General features: G+C 42.0%; 1 protein-coding gene across 22 annotated transcripts in view; it reads right to left on the reverse strand.

Moving 5' to 3' along the window:
- MSI2 (musashi RNA binding protein 2) overlaps positions 1-20821 on the reverse strand; it is a 383853-nt gene that overhangs the window by 94444 nt on the left and 268588 nt on the right. For all 22 annotated transcript variants that reach the window (XM_048823532.2, XM_048823540.2, XM_048823533.2 and 19 more), the window contains one exon: positions 2278-2360. In XM_048823532.2, coding sequence (XP_048679489.1) covers positions 2278-2360 — 83 coding nt within the window. The remainder of the gene's footprint in view (positions 1-2277; positions 2361-20821) is intronic.

Genomic DNA, 20821 nt, shown 5'->3' on the forward strand with positions numbered 1-20821 from the left:
AACTGGCTGATGTAATTTATTCGAACTTTTGAAAATAATTTGACAAAGACAAAGATAAGAGGCTATTAAGGAAATGAAGTAGTCACGGGGTGAGAGGCCCTGTTCTACCAAGGGGTTAGAAAGTTCCTGTGGGTGTGCTCTTACAAGGAGTTAATAACCATACCCTCGATATAGCAGGGCACACCCTTCACTTTAACTGCTTTCTGCGAATCTTTACTGCTATCACTTGACAGGCAGAGAGAGGCAGTGTGGTCTAGTGGATAGAGTACTGAATTGGGACTCAAGAGAGCAGAGTCCTAATTCCAGGTTTGCCACTGACCAGTGGGGAGACCGTGGGCAAGTCACTTTTCCTCTTTGTTTCTCAGTTTCCTTGTCTGTTTAAACAAAAAACAAAAAATGGGAGGGGGTAGAGACCCCAACCTGCTTTGTAAAGTATTTTGAGATCTACTGATGAAAAGTGCTATATAAGAGCTAGTTGTTATACTTCTGTGTTTTTACAGCACCTAGTGGCCCCCAATGTTGATTAAGGTCTTTATTATACAAAAACATCTGCATACAGGGCCATTGTGACAAGGTGTGTTGGCATGGAAAGGATTTCCAAGTTCCAGTCTATTACTCAAGTGATCTGATGTCATATGACAAGACTGATTTGTTGCAGTTTTCAGTGTGGGATTTTTGGAAATAAAGCAAGCCCTGCAGAAAGCGATATGAAAAAACTATTTTTCCTTCACCAGCTTGCACTCATTTAAATTAACACTTTTACAATAAGCTTTAACTCTCTTTTTGTTAAAAGAAAAATAATTAGATGGCTTATTAGGACGAACATCATTTAGCTAATATACAAAAGAATAAGCATTGGTGGCAGGGAGGGGTGTTATTTCAGCCCATATTTGTTTCACCCTGCATTTCTAAGTGTCATTGGTAGCTACTGGGAAACACTAAAATGTAATTGGCCAAAAGAAAAAATTCTGCATAAACCAGTCTAAGATAGGCAGCCTGAGCTAGGCACAAAGTACATTAAAGTTAACAGACCCAAAGTAAGAGCCGTCACCTCTTCGTGTAGACCCCACCTTAAAGTCTGAGCTTGACATCTCAACATATAGCATGCTAAGGAGCTGTTATTTTCATTTCAGACGCACATTGCAGTGAGGAACAATATGAAGAATATTATTTCAGTGCCCTGGGAAAAATTAGCAAGTCAAATATTGAATCAGGCCTCTAGCATATGCTAAGGAGATTGCTTTGATCTTATCCACACTAAAAGCTCTATTATTGAATTTAAAGTCTGTGAACACATATCAGACCACTATACAATGCATATCTGAATACATGTTTGAGAAGCAAGGGATGTTTTGACAAAGGGAAAAGAATATTTTAACTGAAAATATCAAAGTTATTGCATCGATTGAAATACAAATGATTTTTTTTTTCATCTGGCTAGGTGGCTTTGCTGACAGAGAAACCCCCTACCCAGGAGGAGACTGGGCTTTAGAAGAACTTCAGGAGTCATCTTGCTTCTGTATTAGGACAGGTGCATCTGGAGGTGCTTTCAAAGAGAGATGAGGTTACATGGTAGCAGGCTGACAAGTGCACCATGACTCTTTTTGGTTCCCTCTGGTGGACAGCTACAGTATTAAGCAGCACTGGGGCTTGTCTACACAGGGAAATTGATCAGAATTAGCTTGTTCTGCAGTAACTACTTTGGTCATTTCCCCTGTGAGAAGCCTGTCCAGTGACCATCAATGGGGTTCTACTCCTCTTCCCAAACTCCACACGTTATATAGGGGAGGTTGGGGGAAGTGGGATCATCAGGAGTAGAGAGACAGGAACTTGGATTATTGGAAGACTATGGCACTTGAGAATAATTAAGTGGCCCGATTCGGATCATCTTCACCCCTATGGCTGCTGAGTCAAATTCTTGTTCTCTGATACACCTGTGCAACCCCATTTTGTTTAAGTACACCTTCCTCTGAAGTATCTGGTGTTGACCATGGCCAAGACAGGACACTGCTCTAGACAGATCACCGATCTGACCCAGTATAACAATTACTGGGTACCTGAGTAAGGAAAGCCTCCCTATATGCCCTCAGGTTAGTGGGAAAAGTAAGAGCTAAATAAGCGAAATTCATAACCCAGTGCTCACCCACTATAAAGACAAACATCTGACACAGGATGTCTAAAAACAATTAATTTTGTGGAGAACATTTTCCCAATGGACCACTCGGGCTTGGTTTTGTGAAAAAGGGTACTACTGACGTGCATATTGGAAAAACTTACCATTTTATTGTTGATTTCATGAAAATGAATCTCACAGACTTTTTCCACCACGTCTTCATTTTCAAAAGTTACGAAGCCAAATCCTATTTATTAAAAGAGAGAAAGAAGGAAAGTATAAGGAAAATATTAATTATGTTAAAACAACAGAGGCTTCATTTAAATATGGCATTTTATAGGCGGTTTGAATTTTTGTCACTTTTCACACACACATGCACAATGAGATCCTGCCCAGGACTACGGCTCCTAGAAGCTACAGCAATACAAATTATTATTATTATTATTAATAATAATAATGCACATAACTATACATACACACATATACTTTCTATTGTGCCCTTATGGAAAACTTTAATATATTACACGAATTAAACAAAATATCCAATATTTAATAGGGTTCTGTCCTTCCTATAGATTTTTTGATCCATCCTATAGAATGTTATAGACAACTATTTCCTTGCTACTGGATGGCTCAAAAACCTAGAGAACAGAAATAATTCTCTATTACATTTTATAGGTGTTTGGAGTAATCCATACAGACCCTATTACATTTCTGTGGAACCCTATTGGTTTCAGTTCTCCTTAAATTCCAAGAGACTTCTCCATTAGGGTTGATTCATTAAGCGACAAAGAACAAACATTCAAAAAGGAAGAGAAAATGATTCCTCATTTACCCAACACCACCACCAGTGAGAATAAAAAAAACTAATGATTTCACAAACATGTATCAGCACTTTCTGTTTCTGTTTGCCTCTGAGCAAACAAGAAATTTAGTCATCTGTTATTTATAAGGTCAAAAGAGACTGGCTTTGCTCTCACAGGGAAGCAGTCACTATAGTAAGTGCTTCTTGGATCAAAGCAGGTCCTGGCTTGTCCTTTCAGCACATTGACACAGTGAACCCTAAGGGTCAGCCAAGATTTGGAGGTGGTTATTTGTCCCTTTCTTCCTGAATTACTTCCTCAAATACCTCATCAGGACATCCTGAGGCCTTTAAGAAACTATTAAATTTTAAGACCTCTGATCTGATCACTCATCTTTTCTCTACTGCTGCTTCAAAGGAGCTATGGATTTGGGCCAGTTTAAGGTTGTTTGATGCATGCTGTCTGCCCGCCAGCTATACACTGTATTTACTCTGTTGGGTCCATGCTATCTTAGACACTCCACACTAAAGAATTTTGGCAGCCAGCTACAGCTCTGCATATTGATTTTCACCCATCTTTTCTAAAAACAAAACAAACAAACAAAAAAACCCCACAAGGCACCACCGTGTTACTTTCAAGCACTCAATGGATAAATATCAAAATCTATGAAGACAACATGAAGGCTCCCAATAAAAGAATATAATAAACCCAAACTCCAAATTAGTACCAAAAAAGTATACACGATAATATAGGAACAGAAATGAATGCTGTACTCAAAAGTCCATTGCAACTCGTGTTTTAAATGAAACCAAAATGATGGTGAAGGGACAGGAGATAAATAAGCTCACAACTATCTAGTTTATTTTACATAAATAGTTTTGCACTAATAAACCAGCTGCACTTGAGAAAGTTAGTATCTTGTTCACAGACACAGACACTGGGGAAGATACTCAGCTGGCACAAATTGATGGTGCTCTGCTGACTTCCATGAGCTATACTAACGCTAACTGAGCATGTGGCCTGTTGCATGGTACAAACCCAGAGATTCTTGTTATGAGGGAACACAGTACAAACCTTGACAATTCTCACTTTGCATCCACTAACCTGTTTCTTCATTCCCAAAACCTGGCCCTCCTCACTTTGATTCTTAGCAAAGATTCTGCAGCTGCTAAGTCGCTATAGCGAAGTCTTCTATTACTATGCCTTCCATTGCTTTAACACACACAGTACATTGGCTAAAAAACTTCATACTAGCAAATAATTAAAACTAAACTGTGCTTGTCAGAGTAAGTGAACAAACTACATTTTGCAGTGCATTGCCATTGAAGTTGTGCATGTGTGTTTGCTTATTCATAAATTCACAGAACACTGCTATTCTCAACGGGTCTCTCAGTGATTAGAGTGAACTAGCAAGGTTTAAGCACTACCGGTTGATTGGTTTAGGAACACAGGGTAATTTTAATACTGTTGAATGCTTTCCCCCGACACCTCTCCTTAGGTAAATTACAACTCGGAATGGTTTCAAAATATCCTAGAAGTCACAACATCTGACTATTATGTTACATTAACATCCAAAGATTTCCCTTTGCATCTTTGTTCAGAAAGCTATTTTCCTCAGTACTTCAAGCATGCAGCATCTTGAATCATCTTATTCAAACTGGTCCCTTTATTTGTCTTCTAAATTGCTCGGCTTAATTCTTCCTTACAGAGGACTGCAGTTGCAACTAAAATTTTTGTGGTTAACGGACTAAACATGACATCCTAGGAATCTAGGGACCCACACTGTGTTAAGTAATTATTAGTGTTATTAGAGCAGCACACCACAGGGAACCAGTTTTGCCAAGCAGAATGAAATGTCCAGTCCAGTTCTGCAAGTCATTAATTGTTTGAGTTCCAGAAACTTCTTCATCATTAGTAACTCATTAGTGAATATTGCAGTAGAGGATTTCAGTTTCGATTTTTTTCAGGTCTCACTGCAAGTAACAAGAAGAGAAAGGGAATTTTCAGGAGATTAGAGTTAATATGCATAACTCCACCAGAAAACCCATCAAAATCATTACATGTTCAACCTAGGAAACAGGTTACTCCTTCCAACCTGCATCCATAAGGCAGAAATGCAGGTTTATGAAGAAATGATTTGTCTGATTAAAGAAGATAGACATATAGCGTTCTGGATTTACAGGTTTTATAATAGGAATAACAGAACAATCCAATGGTGTCAACACTCATTTGCAGGTTTTTAAAAGAGCTACACCATTTCAAACATGCCTGTCTATCTGGCTTGATGAGAGAAAACAAACTTGATTATGTCTAAAAACATTTATTTCTTCCTCTTGTGGAAAACCAAAGAAGCAATTAATTAACAGTAAATACTATTCCTTAACTGTGTAATCATTTTACCTAGTGGATGCATTATTATCTGCAATGAATTAGTTAAAGTGATGATTAACAAAGGAAAACAAGAAGAATGCAGGATGACTGCGCGCTAGTGGCTAGATGGCAGGACAGGGTAACAGGAGGGTTCTGAATTATAAAGCTGAGATGGGACCATCAGCTCATTATGGGTGACATTCACTGTTGTGAGGAAGGGCCAGCACCACCTAAGTCTGACTTACAGGGTGAATTCACTCTTGTGACTTTGTGCTTCAAATCAAATGACTGTGGCAGAAACAAAGGTTAAATGAACCCCAAACCTTGGCCCTCGATTAAAAAAAATCATCAGGAAGTTGCAACAAAGCTGCAATTCCCAGTGTAAATACGTTACCCAAGTCCCTGTAATATGGACATTAACCTGAAATTTTAAACCTAGCCAAAAACTTAAAAGAAAAAAACCCCTTATCACTGAAGTATATAGGTTTCAAATCATGCTACGGACTGCCATAGGTTTCAAGTGGCAACCTGTGCTGAACCATCTCTCTTCCTCCATTAGAAGAATTCAACATTCTATGACTGCACACGCCTCTTCTAGTTTCTATTTGTAGCAGCCCTTGAGGAAAATAAAAAAAAAATATTTTTATTTCCCTGCAGGGAGTAACCACCTTAGTTTGCTGCATTCCTATAGGGAACGAACCCATACTGGAGGGCCATGTCAGATCAAAACAAGAAGGAAGGGATGGATTCAAGCACTGGATTTGTAATACCTACTGCCCCTGGAACCACATAGTCACATCCTGACTTAGCCTCCAGAGAGGGACCAACTGAGTTCAAGCATGGAACTCTACAACAGCCCTTAAAATCAAGGTGCGGTCTGCTCTTTATGGATAGGGTGACCAGACAGCAAGTGTGAAAAATTGGGACAGGATAATAGGCGCCTGTATAAGACAGAGCCCCAAATATGAGGACTGTCCCTATAAAATCGGGACATCTGGTCACCCTACGTATGGACATAGCATTTGTCAAAGCAGAAGGCTTGTTCTCCCCTCCACCTCACCTATATACCAAACATCAGACATGGCCACAAATTCCTCTGCTGCTAATCTCCACCCCAGAGGTGGTGACATTTCAACAAGTGCTGTATGTTTTACAGCGTCTGCAGGATCAAGCCCGTAGCTTGCAAAGTGCAATAGGATCAATGGCACTATGCTCACAACAACACCTTTGCCTTATGATCACTGACATTTAAAATTGATTGGAAAGCATCCAGTAGATTATAATCCACACATTTACAGTCACTTAAAACATACAGGACATTCACCAAGAGATCATATCATATTTTAAATGCATCAACTCCAAACAGATCATTTGCTCTGGAATCAAAACCTCATAAAGTAATCTGAGGTATATTTAAAATAAAATTTAAAAAACCCAGCTACCAACTTTTAACAACTGCATAAGAAAAATATTACTGTATGCATGCCCTTTTAGTCAGTATAATGAACATACACTCATTTTTAAATTACTCAAACTCTTCTAAAGCTTTCTGGCTCAAACAGTTGATTATTTCTTATGAGAGGTAACAGGAGTCAACAACAACAATAAAAAACATTCCACAGAAAGTGTACGAAAGAGATTAATACAAAACAAAGAAAGCTGTTTAAAATGGTGACAAAAATAGGATTCCGGTTGTCAAGGAGCACACATTTTAAAATGAAATTATACTGCATCCTCCTGAATGAAGCTATTATTGGAAGCTAACTAGCTCTATTTAAGAGATAAGCATTTAACAGAGTTAACAGTTGGGTTTTTTCCCCTCTTGATTCAAATGAATAAAACTGAATATTCATTTGAATAATCCTTTCTGTAAAAGAAAAGACAAAGAATAGGGGAAATATATAAAGGAGGAAACAAATGCCCCCAGATGAGAGCGTCTGAGCCAAGTGAGATCACTGAAGGAAGCAGCAACAGGATTCGTGACCTTCAGGTGAAAAAAACCATTCCTTTATCATCTGCTCAAAAAAATCATTTAATCCCATTCACATATTGGTCAATGGCTGTTGATAGACACTGAAACTGGGCCCAGAACTTCTTCAGGGGGACTGATTGATGTAGTAAACACTATCACAGACAAAAGCAAATATGTCTAGATTCATTCTGTACACTGGTTTGGAAAGGCTAAGCATTCACATGAATGGATATTTATGTCACGTTCACTAAGCTCCAGCTCACAGCGGGTCAGAAAAATTGGGGGGGGAGGGATGGATGGAGGGTTCTTGTGGAAATGTTTTTAATTTTGGGGGGAAAATCAAAACCCTAAATATTTCCATTCTGAAATTCTGCCACAATTCCTCCTAGGATTTGTAGTTTGGCTGTCTCATGCTCCCAGTCTTCTCTAGAGGCTGGGTTCCCTAGTTTACATTACCCATGATGCACCACAAGCTCCTATCATGGTGAGGGGAGACTGTACATCATGGCATCGGAGATGAAGTCTTCCTGGGGAGCCCATCCCATAGAGGAGAATGGGAACGTGAGGTACCCAAACAACAACTCCCATCAGGCACAGCGTACTCAAAGAGTAGTTATCAATGGCTTGCTATCACCTCTTCCACCCACTGTACTATGTAGCTAAACAGAGTTACTCTGTAGTGACATTCTACCACAGTGCCCCACAAATAAGCGAAACACTGAAGCCATACAAGATTAAAACAATTTAAAATCAGCAGAAGTATAAATAAGTGCCAAGTGTCAATTGCTCAGAAAATCATGCTCCTGTGTGCTGTGATTTGGTTTTTCACACTTGAAGTCAGCTATATTTCACACCTCTGTCATCACTGGAAAGGGTTTGTGTCAGCTTTGGTGAAATAAAGCCGACATGACACCATTGTTATGAGACACAGCTATTTTCTCTTGCCAGTTAGCAGAAAGTTTTGGTATGGTCAAGAGTTTACCTCTGTGTACACGTATATTTAGTTACGTGTAGCTAGATCTACATACATGTACACACAGGCACGCACACACACATAGAGCTTGTCCCTTAGCCATAGAATTATGTGAAAGCAGCAAAGTGTGCTAAAGGTACTTTCCCACCTTACAGGGCATATAAGTCTTGATCTGACAAGTCCATGCATCCAACAAAGCAACGAGTTTGTGCTCTAGTGCAAGAGAGCAACTGAGGTTAAGCACTATGGCTGAGAATAAGCTAAATAAAATCTTCACCCAGAAATTATTCATAAAAGAAGGATGGTCCCATGATTAAGGTACTGGACTAGGAGTTAGGATAGCTAGATTCAATTCCCACCTCTACCGCAGACTCCCTGTGACCGCAGGCAGCTCACTTTATCTCTAGGCCTCAGTTCCCCATCTGTAATGCTTCTGTTTCCCCACCCTTTGTCTATTTAAGCTGTAAGCTCTTTGGGGTAGGCATGGTCTCTTACTGAGTGTTTGCACAGTACCTAGAGCAATTGGGCCTGTATTCTCCACAGCAATTTTTCAGCCCCAGGGCCCAAGCCCCAGGAGGTCATGTCAGCTGACACAGGCCAGTCATGGGTTTTTTATCCCTGTGCAGATGTACACTACAGGCTACTATCGTACAAATAATAAAAAGAAAAGGAGTACTTGTGGCACCTTAGAGACTAACCAATTTATTTGAGCATAAGCTTTCGTGAGCTACAGCTCATTTCATCGGATGCATGCTGTGGAAAGTGTGTAAGATCTTTTTATATACACACAAAGCATGAAAAAATACCTCCTCCCACCCCACTCACCTGCTGCTAATAGCTTATCTAAAGTGACCACCCTCCTTACAATGTGTATGATAATCAAGGTGGGCCATTTCCAGCACAAATCCAGGGTTTAACAAGAACGTCTGGGGGAGGGAGGGGGGGGAACAAGGGGAAATAGGTTACCTTGCATAATGACTTAGCCACTCCCAGTCTCTATTCAAGCCTAAGTTAATTGTATCAAATTTGCAAATGAATTCCAATTCAACAGTTTCTCGCTGGAGTTTTTTTGTTGTAATATCACAACTTTCTTGTCTGTAATCACGTGACCAGAGAGATTGAAGTGTTCTCCGACTGGTTTATGAATGTCTCTACGTAAAAGAATAAATGGACACAAATCAGATGTCAAGAATTACAACATTCATAAACCAGTCGGAGAACACTTCAATCTCTCTGGTCACGTGATTACAGACATGAAAGTTGTGATATTACAACAAAAAAACTCCAGCGAGAAACTGTTGAATTGGAATTCATTTGCAAATTTGATACAATTAACTTAGGCTTGAATAGAGACTGGGAGTGGCTAAGTCATCATGCAAGGTAACCTATTTCCCCTTGTTTTTTCCTACCCCCATCTTCCCCCAGGCGTTCTTGTTAAACCCTGGATTTGTGCTGGAAATGGCCCACCTTGATTATCATACACATTGTAAGGAGAGTGGTCACTTTAGATAAGTTTCAGAGTAACAGCCGTGTTAGTCTGTCTTCGCAAAAAGAAAAGGAGTACTTGTGGCACCTTAGAGACTAACCAATTTATTTGAGCATGGGCTTTCGTGAGCTACAGCTCACTTCATCGGATGCATACCGTGGAACCTACAGTATGCATCGGTATGCATCCGACGAAGTGAGCTGTAGCTCACGAAAGCTTATGCTCAAATAAACTGGTTAGTCTCTAAGGTGCCACAAGTACTCCTTTTCTTTTTGTGAATACAGACTAAGACGGCTGCTACTCTGAAACTATACAAATAATACACACTATAATCACCAAGCCTCTACCATGACCTCACAATAATCTAAAGAGAGCAGAGCATGGAAAGGAGAAAACGTGTATCAGAGGAGACATGAGTTTAAGCACCATCTTCAGCACGCAAATAAATTCTCAGCCCTCACTTCTGCTGCTATGCAAGAATAACTTGGCAGTTGCATGGCAGTGCTTTTGTTAATGCAGGATCAGGTTTCTTTGCACTTGTCTCATACATGCCACACTCTGCAGCTGCATAGTCCTTGTGCTGACATTTGCGCTGCGTAGAGTTGCCAAATTTCTACTTGCACAAAACCGAACACCCTTGCCCCGCCCCTCCTCCGAGGCTCCACCCCCTCTCACTCCATTTCCCCTGCCTTTGGCGCTCGCTCTCCCCACCGTCACTCGCTCATTTTCACCACTGGCTCAGGGGATTGGGAAGGGTGAAGTCTCCGCTGGGGGTGTAGGCTCGGGTGTGGGGCCAGGGATCAGGGGTTTGGGGTACAGAAGGGGGCTCCGGGCTAGGACTGAGGGGTTCAAAGTGCAGGATGGGGCTCTGGGCTGGAGTGCAGGGGGGGGTGAGGGCTCCAGCTGGCTGCGGGTGCAGACTCTGTGGTGGGGATGAAGGGTTTGGGGTGCAGGAGGGTGCTCCGGGTTGGGATCGAGGGGTTCTGAGTGCGGGGGGGGGGAGGGATCAGGGCTGAGGCAGGGGGTTGGGGCACGGGGAGGCGGGGTCAGGGGTGCAAGCTTCAGGCGGCGCTTACCTCAGGCAGCTCTCGGAAGCAGTAGCATGTCCCCCCTCTGGCACCGACGTGGAGCCATGGCCAGGTGGCTCTGCGCATTGCCTCATCCGCAGGTGCCGCCTCCGCAGCTCCCATTGGCCACGGTTCCCAGCCATTGGGAGCTGCACAGCAAGCACTTGGGGTGGTGGAGCATGTGTAGCCCCCTGGCTGCCTCTCCGTGTAGGAGCCGGAGGGGGGACATGCAGCTGCTGCTGCTTAGGGAAGCTGCACGGAGCCACGGCAGGCAGGGAGCTTGCCTTAGCTTTGTTGTGCCACCAACCGGACTTTTAATGGCCCAGTCAGCAGTGCTGACCGGGGCGGCCAGGGTCCCTTTTTGTCAGGGCATTCCGGTCAAAAACCGGACACCTAGCAACCCTAGCACCGTGCACAACACCACGTCATCTGTGCACCGTGCCGGGTCAGGCCTACAGTAGCTCCCCATCACCAGTAAACCTATCAGTTCCAGAGTTCATCCACCTGCCAACATACATATGTTCTGATGGACGTAAATAACCACCCCATAATATCCATTTAAGAGGCACAGCTACATAATGACAAAATATTAAGACAGTACCACATCCGTTCTAATATTATTTCTTGGTACCTCATCTTCTAATCTGTATTTGCTTTATGACTCTCCTTTCTCCTCTACTTAAGCTCCTTAAGCTTAGATGCACAAAACCTCTAGTTCCACTGCAGCATTATTTATGCACCTGCTTTCTTGTTTATACCAATAGTTTTGGCAGCTGGTCACTGTAAACGGTAATAAAATGCCTTTCAAAAAAATGAAGAAATGTGACCAGACAAGCCAGGCATAATAATATTAAAGTCCATGTCAATTAATTTTTCCTCTTCTTGATAAACAAGCCCCATTCCATCTATTAATAATGAGGGAAGAAACAAGAAAAGTTGACACTAGTTTAATTTATTTTCTCAACTTGCCTGGTCATATTTCTCCCTGTTGCAAAGCTTTCTGGTGCTGCTGGGAATTGCAAGTGGCTCTCACACAGTCGATGCATAGATTGGTGTGAATCAATATGGTTCTATGTTATTCACACATCCCTCATAATCAGAAGGGAAAAAGTTACTTAGTAAGCTATCTCACACCTGAGGCTGTCAAACCTCCTTCTTATAATAAAATAAAATAATAATTAATAATAATAATAGTAATAATAAAAAAGCCTTGTACCAGAAGGGTAGGGGAGCATAGGAATCAGATGATGTAAATTTTGTTATCAAATCTTCAACTTAAAAACAAAGAAAAACAGAATTTACTACGTCAGGAAGAAACATTTTCATAGCAAAGGACAAAAAAATCAGACGGGTTCCAAACTTTTTACTGGAGGAAGAGTTATTTATCAAGTGAAAAAGCCTAGAAACCAGGACTTCTGGCTTTGGAAGGAAGGGTTATCTGGTGCTTAAAGCAAGAATATGAGAGTTAGCACTCCTGGGTGCTAGCCCCAACTCTGCCACTGACCTACTATATAGCTCTGGACAAGTCATTTAACCCCTCTGTCTTTCTCAAAACCAGCACCTGGAGCATCCAGAAGAACAGACTCCTGCAAGGCTCAGTGCCGGCACCTATTTAATGTATTTATCAATGACCTACTGGACACTATCACCAGGCAGTTCACATACACCCATGATCTTTGCTTGGCCTCAAGGACTGTGACTTCCAGAAGACTGGAGAAAACCTGAACAGTGATATGGCTGCGATAGCTGGCTACTGCACGAAATAGAGACTGAAACCAAATATATCAAAGACCGGGTCATCATGCTTCGCTTTATAACATGTTCAGAGCCAGCTTGAGCTTAACATCTTCTTGACTGGTCTGCAGTTAGCTGTTTCTAAATCAAGCCTTGCTATCTTGCCTATGCGCAATCACTCTCTTGCTCCCTGACTCAGTTTCCTCACCTGTCAACTTGGTATAATGAGGTCTGCTTCCCTAAGGTGCAGTGTGTGTAATTCATTAATGTATGTAAAGAGATCTGAATTCCTTGGACGAAAACTGCCATCATTTCAATTTCAATAGAGAGATTTTTTTTCCCTACAACAGATGAAAATACAGTAAAAGCTGTGTTATCCGGCACTTTATCAACCGGAAAACTCTATTAACTGGCATTTCTGATATCTCCCAATACAAATCTTCAATCTAGTAACCGGGACTAGTATACTGCCCAGGAGGTTATGCTTCTGCACTCTACTTTTACGCAAAAGAGGCAGAAGACAAGTAAGCAAGCTGATAACAGGGATTTATTCAAAAAAGCAGTTTCCAGGGTGTGTCATAGGGTCATTACAGATTCAGCCCAATCTCCTACCCCTTCTACATCTACAATGATAATTGATGTCGATAATGACCCTGAGACACTGCAGGATCCTGAAGTGCCTTCTGAATCAAAGAAAGATTAAATTATGTTCAGTATAGTTTTAGTGTTAAGTGTAAGTTTTAGTGATCTGGGCGTACGCCACATGCTGCCCATTATGATATGTAGTGTCATAAAATAATCTAGTGTATAGAAAACTTTACTTGTATACACCTAAGTGGTTCACGAAACCAAACACTCTGCAGTGCATTACTACTAGTGGATTGGTGAATACCTGTATACTGTGCTACTGTATTTTATATTTGATTCATTTTATTGTAGTCTAATTCTTTGAAAATTGGTATTCCATTGGTAAAGTATAACTCTCAGTTAACCGGAATATTTGGTTAACTGGCACACACACCCCTGCCCCATTCCCCCAATATGCCGGATAACAAAGCTCTTACTGGTTTCAGAGTAACAGCCGTGTTAGTCTGTATTCACAAAAAGAAAAGGAGTACTTGTGGCACCTTGGAGACTAACCAATTTATTTGAGCATAAGCTTTCGTGAGCTACAGCTCACTTTTACTGTACCTGAGATTCCTCCCCAAAAAGTAGCTGTGTGTACAGAATACAGAACTCGTGCTTAGTCTTCATACGGAATGTAAGGCTGCCTTCTGCACTGGCTCCAGACCAGTCATGGAACGGTGGGTAGCAGCTGAGGGGAGTGTTTATGTGAGCTTTTCAAGCTTCTTAATTAGCACTGCTGCCTAGGAATGCTGGGGACCCATGTTCTAGTCCCACCAGCAACCTCACCCGCAGGATTCATTTACATTTTTGTTGGCATGCCTGTCTGTTTATTCAGCAAGGAGTGTGACACACTCGCCTCCATCACACAGAAAACATCACGCAGCTGTCGGCGTGTCAGATGTTCTCCCAGCCCCACCTCACAGAAAGGAGTGGTGTAAAAGCAACTATAAACTCTCAAGCAAACCTAGGCAAGAAAGCAACATGGACAATAAGGAGGAACCAGGTGGCGGTAGTATTACAACACTGCCTTTTGCAAAAAAAGCATGAGCTATTATTCATTATTTGTAACAAGATAGTGCCTAAGGGCTCCAACTGAGACCAATCCAACAGCCACAGTGAAATGACTCAACTACAGAGCGAGGAAATGCCCTGTCCATTAGGCCAGGTCCAAGTACCATCACTGATATGGACAGATATAAATATATAATACACACATTCATATATATGCACGTGTGTCAGAAAAAGAATTTTTTATTTATATGCACACACTCCCTCCCGCCTTCACACCCCAAGTACATGAAAACATGCCGGGAATACTGATGATTGTATTTGAAGGCATAATATTCTGTACTGAGAATAAAGTCCCATCCCAGCAATAGGGGGTGGGAAGGAATGCCTATGGTCTAGGCTAGAAAATACCAACCTCATTTAGTTCTAAAGCGTGCTCTATACTACAGCAGCATTTCTCTCAATGACACTCATCAAGGCAGAAGATCAGCTCACAAATCCATTTGGCGTGTGCGTCTTGGGTTGGTCAGGAAACTAGTCGGGTTCCCATGACAGACACAGATATTACCACAGTTAAGAAGTGCCAATATACGGGAGTAAATTCGCAAAATTAAATTGGCAGACAACTGCTTCAGATTGAGACTGCCACAAAAGGTGCTAGCATTTCAGTACTAACGCAGCAGGGAAGCAAAGAGCTGAGGTCAGCCACACAGCTGGATAAAGGGCACCAGGAAGATATTCCTCTGCTTTTGTTCTGGAGAACCGCAAGGCTCAGCTTCCCCTTCCATCCTCCCACTGCAAGGGACTGTCATTCAAGGGTATTTAAAAATATAGGTATCTAAGGAATGTGAAACTGCCATTTGGTCAGTTTAACAAGGGAAAACTCCACTCCAACAGGCTTCTGTGCCTAGATTTTCCCAGAGGCTGGGGGGTGGTTGCCCCTCCCTCAGAAGCACATAATTTCTGGACAAACTTTTCAAAATTTTCTGTGTTTAAAGTTAAGATCCTAAAATCCATGTTCAGGAACCTAACTAGAAACACCCTGATTTTCAAAGGTGCTGGGTTCCTGTTTGCTTCGGGAGGTGTTGTGTTTGTACAACACATCTGAAAATCAGCCCGCTGGTGTTCAGGCACCGAAACCTGTGGAAGCACACAGCAGGTTACTTTTATTGTATGGTTACCTTTTGTAGTGATAATCAAGGTGGGCCATTTCCAAGGTATTTATGTGGCCCCCAACTACCATAGTAATAGGGTCCTTACAATCTTTAAATTAAATTTACCTTCACAACACTTTTGTGATGTAGGGCAGTGCTATGATCCCCATGGGCCAGAGGGGGGAACTGAGGCATGGAGAGACAGTGTGACTAGCCAAGGGTCACATAGGATGTCTTGGGTAGAGCAGGAAATTGAACACAGGCCTCCCAAGTAACAGACTAGTTCCCTAACCACTGCACCATCCTCTCTCACACAGTGAGGAACAGAGTCTGGGACTCCTAACGCCCAGTCTCCTGTTCTGACCAATAAACATACTCCCTTCCTTCCTTCGGGCTTTGGCAGCTAGATCCACCCTGGCAGAGAAGGGCAGGAATCTGCTGTGTACTTGCTTCACAGCTGAGTGGACTCCAAGATTGAGTAGGACAGAGCATCAATGGAGAGGCAAAACTGCATGAACTAAACAAAAATACGACTCTTAGTTAAAGGGTAGGAGCCCCTTTGCTCCTAGTAATAAAATGGCACAGACTTAAGAGTTCATTATTCAGTTTTGCTCTTATATCAAAAGAATAGCTTTAACTAAAATATATTTGCAGCACTTGGTGTGAAAGGGGAAGTCTCGTTGCATATTACAAGCCACGTTAATGTAAGCTGCACCTGAACTCTTACTGATAAATTTTTCATAGCAACAAATCTTCATTAAAATTTTATTCGATTAGCATTCCGAAACCAACCCAAAGCGCTGAGTACATAATGACTAAAACATGCACTACATGGCAGCTTACAAAATGCCAGTTTTATGATATTGTTAATTAACAGACGGTATTAATATACCCACAGATCATTTAGAAGCATTAACAGTGACCTGAGAAAAATTGTGTGTATGGGCATGAGAGGTGCATTCGTGTCAGGGTTCCTTGCTTCATTTCTGTCTATAAAGAAGGCCTGAAAGTTTCTTTCCCCTCTAACCTCCCCAACAGTGTTTTCTGTTTCCTGCTTGGCTTTCTACATTAGAAATATCATGTCTTAACATCTAGGTTTTTGCTGGAGAATTCTAAAACTAATGTAATTGCGGCACCACAGGAGACTAAAATGTGAGTTAGAGAGAGGGGAAGGGGTTTTAGTTACATTATCTAAACCTCTATTACGTCTTTGCTTTTTTGTTAATACCTATTTAACTCCAACTTTGGATAACACTTGGGTGAAAAACTCTCTCTATTCAATATTCCTCACCCTCCCTGTACCTTCATCTGATGACCGAGATGCTCTGGTTCTGGCCCTCCAAGGAGTCATAATGAAAAACCGGGGAGCTTGATATAAATTGGCCTTCTTTAACCACCAAGAAGGAAATTTTAAAAGTTCCAAATTGCTTTTAAATTCAATTAATCTATCTATATCTACCAAGTGAATTTTCCATCACACGTGAAAGCTACTTTTTTCAGGTTCATCAGCAAGACCTTTAATGTGCACGATCCAGGCCACATATGAAAACAAGATCCTTCTATGCAGAAAGGAATGGAAGTGCTAAACATCTTCTGCTTTGAGCAAGGGAGTGTCCTCCGGTTGCTTAACAGAGATCCCTGTTTAGGAGCAATCGCAATGTGTGTTGGAAATAACAATCGAAAGTACATATATAGCACCTTTCTTTAGAGGAAGAGTGCTCTATGAAGGAGGACGGAAGGAAGGGTGTTATTCAAATTTTACAGAGTGGGAAATCAAGGCACAGAGATTAGGCAGGACATGCCGAAGGTCAGAGTCAGCAGCAATGTGGGTAGAATTCATGTTTCCTGATCTTTGGCCTCATTCTCTATCTACCAGGTGACCAAACCTCTTCTATCATCAGTGGTATCTGCAACAAATGGTCCATACAGTGCTCGATGGAATCTCGTTTTCACGTCACAGAGCTCCTGAGTGCCTGGGGCATATTATTATATGTCACAATTCTCTGCTTCTACCGTACCTTTCACAAGCGGATGCTGTAAATTTTAATTTAGTCTCTCACTCTCTTCTGAGATAAAGTTATTGTCCTGATGTCCACAGTCAGGGAAAGTGAGGCACAAGGCAAGTGTCCCACCCAACATAATGCAGTGAATCAGTAGCAAAGATGGGAGCAGAACCCAAGAGTCCTGGCTCCCAGCCCTCCTTTCTAATCACAAGACAATACTGCTTCTTCTATTTTGGCCTCCATTGGGCCTCAGTTATTATTCCAAATTGGTAACCATCAGTCAAGTTCAATTACTTTGAAGCTGTATATCCACCAAGCAGTGGGTGAGAACAAAGGGAAACACTGCTGAAAAGGGCAGCAAGTAGCCACAGAAAGGTCACTCTCCCCTGCAAATGATGGGATGAAAAGCTATTGCGCCACAGATTTTAGTTAACCAGGTTAGGTTCATGAATTAAAACAAAGCTCTTTTCTAATTCATCTGTTGTGACCACTCCATGCTGTGCTGAAAAGTCCTGCCATTTCTATGTATTTGCCTACAGGCCTCAGAGAGTCTCCGCCTGTCAATTCTTCTACAGTTTATTACCAAATTTCTAAAATATTACATTTTTTATTATATCCAAATTCACTTTATTGCATTTGACAATACAGATAATCACATACCATATGCTCGAATGTTTTGAAACCAATGCATGTTGACAGCAGTTTTTATTCATGATGCATAATTCTATTCAGGGCTAACAAAAAAGCAATGAAGCACCAAGCCTGGTGTTAAGATTTTTTCCCCCTTAACAACAGATTAACAATATTGCAAGGAGACAACGCTTTGCTTTCAGTCTAGATGAGAAATGTGCCTCGGCTGAAAAGATGGGTTTATCAAGGAGACACCCACCAAAATGTTTATAATTGTGACATTTCTTGGCATAACAACTTGTTTTGAAACCTGATATTAAATAGAGCGTTAAGAAAGCACAAGCCCGGGAACTGCGAGACTGGGTTCAGTTCTCTGTTCCGTCACAGCCTTCCTGTGTCTGTTTCTCAGCTATAAAACAGGGACAATAGCCCTACCCTGCCTCACAGGGGCGAAGCTTAACAAACATATTAAAGATTGTGAGAGTATAAACCCAAGATGTGACAGTATCTCAATAGGATGAGTATAAGTACCTAATCTAAGATAGAGAACTAGAAACACAGAGACGGACAGAAAACGTAAGCGGGAACTGAGAGAGAAATTCTGCTCCCTGGTTTCTGGACCCTCAGGAATAGCCTTGATTCAGCCATTGGTGGCTAGCAGATTGCTTAGTCGCACCTATACTGATGCATAAACCTAGGCCAGGGTAAACTGGGGTTTATATTTATTGAGCTATTTAAGGTTTATCCCTACTTGTTATCCATTGAAATGTCACTGGAGTTTTGGCCCGCACATAGGAAATCTCTTCTTTATCTAGTACCAAGCTAATATTTGTCACTCCTTTGCCAGTGGAGTATGTGTACTTCCCCCTCCATTTATTTTCCTGATTGTTTAAAATTAGTCCCATGCTACCTATCGAAACATACTAAACCAGAATATTAAGCTCCCAAGTGACTGTTAGTGAGCAGCAGTGTTGTCAGCGACACCAAAATAAACCTCCAGAGAGGTTTCAGAGAGGTTCTCAGAAAGTGGATGTGTTCATAGTCTATGATATTGTCTCCTTTCCCAAGAACAAGATAGCTTACAAGATAGCTTTCTGAGAAGCAGAGAGTGGAAGATTCACATATTATCCCAGGACTTTGGATTGTCCCTTAGAACAAACAATGCCATTTCATTCTTCTCCTAACTAAGCTTTTTCTATTTGTTTCAGAGATTCACACAAAGTGACTGTAAACTGATTAGATCAGGTCACATTTTGTAAGGGGGGGGGATTATTCAGACCAAGTATTCGGAAAGGAAAATCATGTGCGATTCAGAGGTGCTTTTCGCTTGATTTATAACATCTGGGGTACTCGCAGCTCAGGCCAATTCGTGGTCTGAACCCAGAACGTCTCTCGGCCAAGAGATTCCTTGAACATTTTTCAACCACAAAAATAAAAAATAAATTAAATTCCTTGTGTGCCCTCAAGCTGTTTCCCATCCTGCAGGAAGGAAGGAAGGGAGATATTTAATCAGCAGCAAATGAAAATGCTCTCCCCCCCCCTCTGAGCAGCACTGTTTGGAAGTATTTAACAAATGTGCAATATCCCGCCACTCCCTGCAGCTGACTAAAGGGACCTTCAAAGCTTGTATTTCATACAAAACACAAGGTCTGCACAAGCGGGCGGAGAGTCCCGAGAAAAAGTCAGTGCTGGGTTACTAGCTCAAGAACAGCACAGTGTTTGGATAGCAGCCGCTCCTCCAGCCCCTGATTCTGCAGAACAGCAACAGTATCTGGTATCATGGCGCTCTTTACTGCCCCTTCCTACTGGTTCCACTGGAGGGCAGGATGGGCAATAGCTCTAGGTGTGGGCAGGTACTAACAATGCCTCAATAACTTAGAGGGAGAGATGGCAACGAGCTGTGCTTTTAGGGGTTTCCTTCGTCCATCCCCTACCATATTTTTCTCACGCTCACACCTGAAATGGAGCAGCAGCACTCAAGGCCAGTGAGCAATGGGATGCAGATGGCCCTCCCTCGACGAACCTCAGCTGGACATTTCTGTTTGTCCAGAGGGTTCTCTCTCTCTCCCTAAGGCCTCGGCTCCAAAAAACCGATCCATGGATCAACCAGCATGAAGAATTAGGGAGCCAGATGCCTCTGGAGAGAGCTACTGTACCGAGAGACTCCTCGCTCTTTGCAGACACCTACGGTGTTCTCCAGGCTCAGACTTCTACTGAAGTGCTGTCTGCACTATATATTTCCCCAACACTTTCCCCAGGACTATGGAAAGCCACCACGATTGGCAACAAACGGGCAATAATGATTGGAACTAAGCTGTGCGCCTATTGTCCCAAAGCCTGATGTTTTGAAAATGGCCACATCCTTTAATTCCTCCCTTCACTCCTTTGCCAGCTCCAAGGAAGCTGTTTACACAGTACACAAAAACATGTTATAGTTAGCTGAAACCTCTTGCAAAAAAAAATAAAAATAAAAAAAATCAAAGGACTGTGATTGTTTTTGAAACCATGACCCTGAGACATTCACAGGGAGAGGCACCAGGCAGTCGGTTGCAATCAACATGAAAATGGCACTGGGAATAACTGCATCAACTAAACGCACCTCCAGCCACAGGAGGGTTACCTCCCCTCTGACGCTGTTGCTTTAATGTATCAGGTTCTCTTTGAAACCCCGCTTGCCTGCAAAGCATTATAAAAAAGACAAGTTGCACCGTCCTGGCACAGTGTCTGTCTGGCTCTGCTGGGACTACGGTGGCCTCTCCCATGTATTTCAGAAACCAGCAGCAGTTTTCGGAAGTGCTGGAGTCATGATAAACTTCTCACTGATACATTTTTAAACACCATTATGTTACATCTGTATTCAGGATGCATCCGTTACCCTTAG

This window comes from Caretta caretta, chromosome 17 (genome assembly GCF_965140235.1).
Source record: "Caretta caretta isolate rCarCar2 chromosome 17, rCarCar1.hap1, whole genome shotgun sequence".
NCBI lineage: Eukaryota > Metazoa > Chordata > Testudines > Cheloniidae > Caretta > Caretta caretta.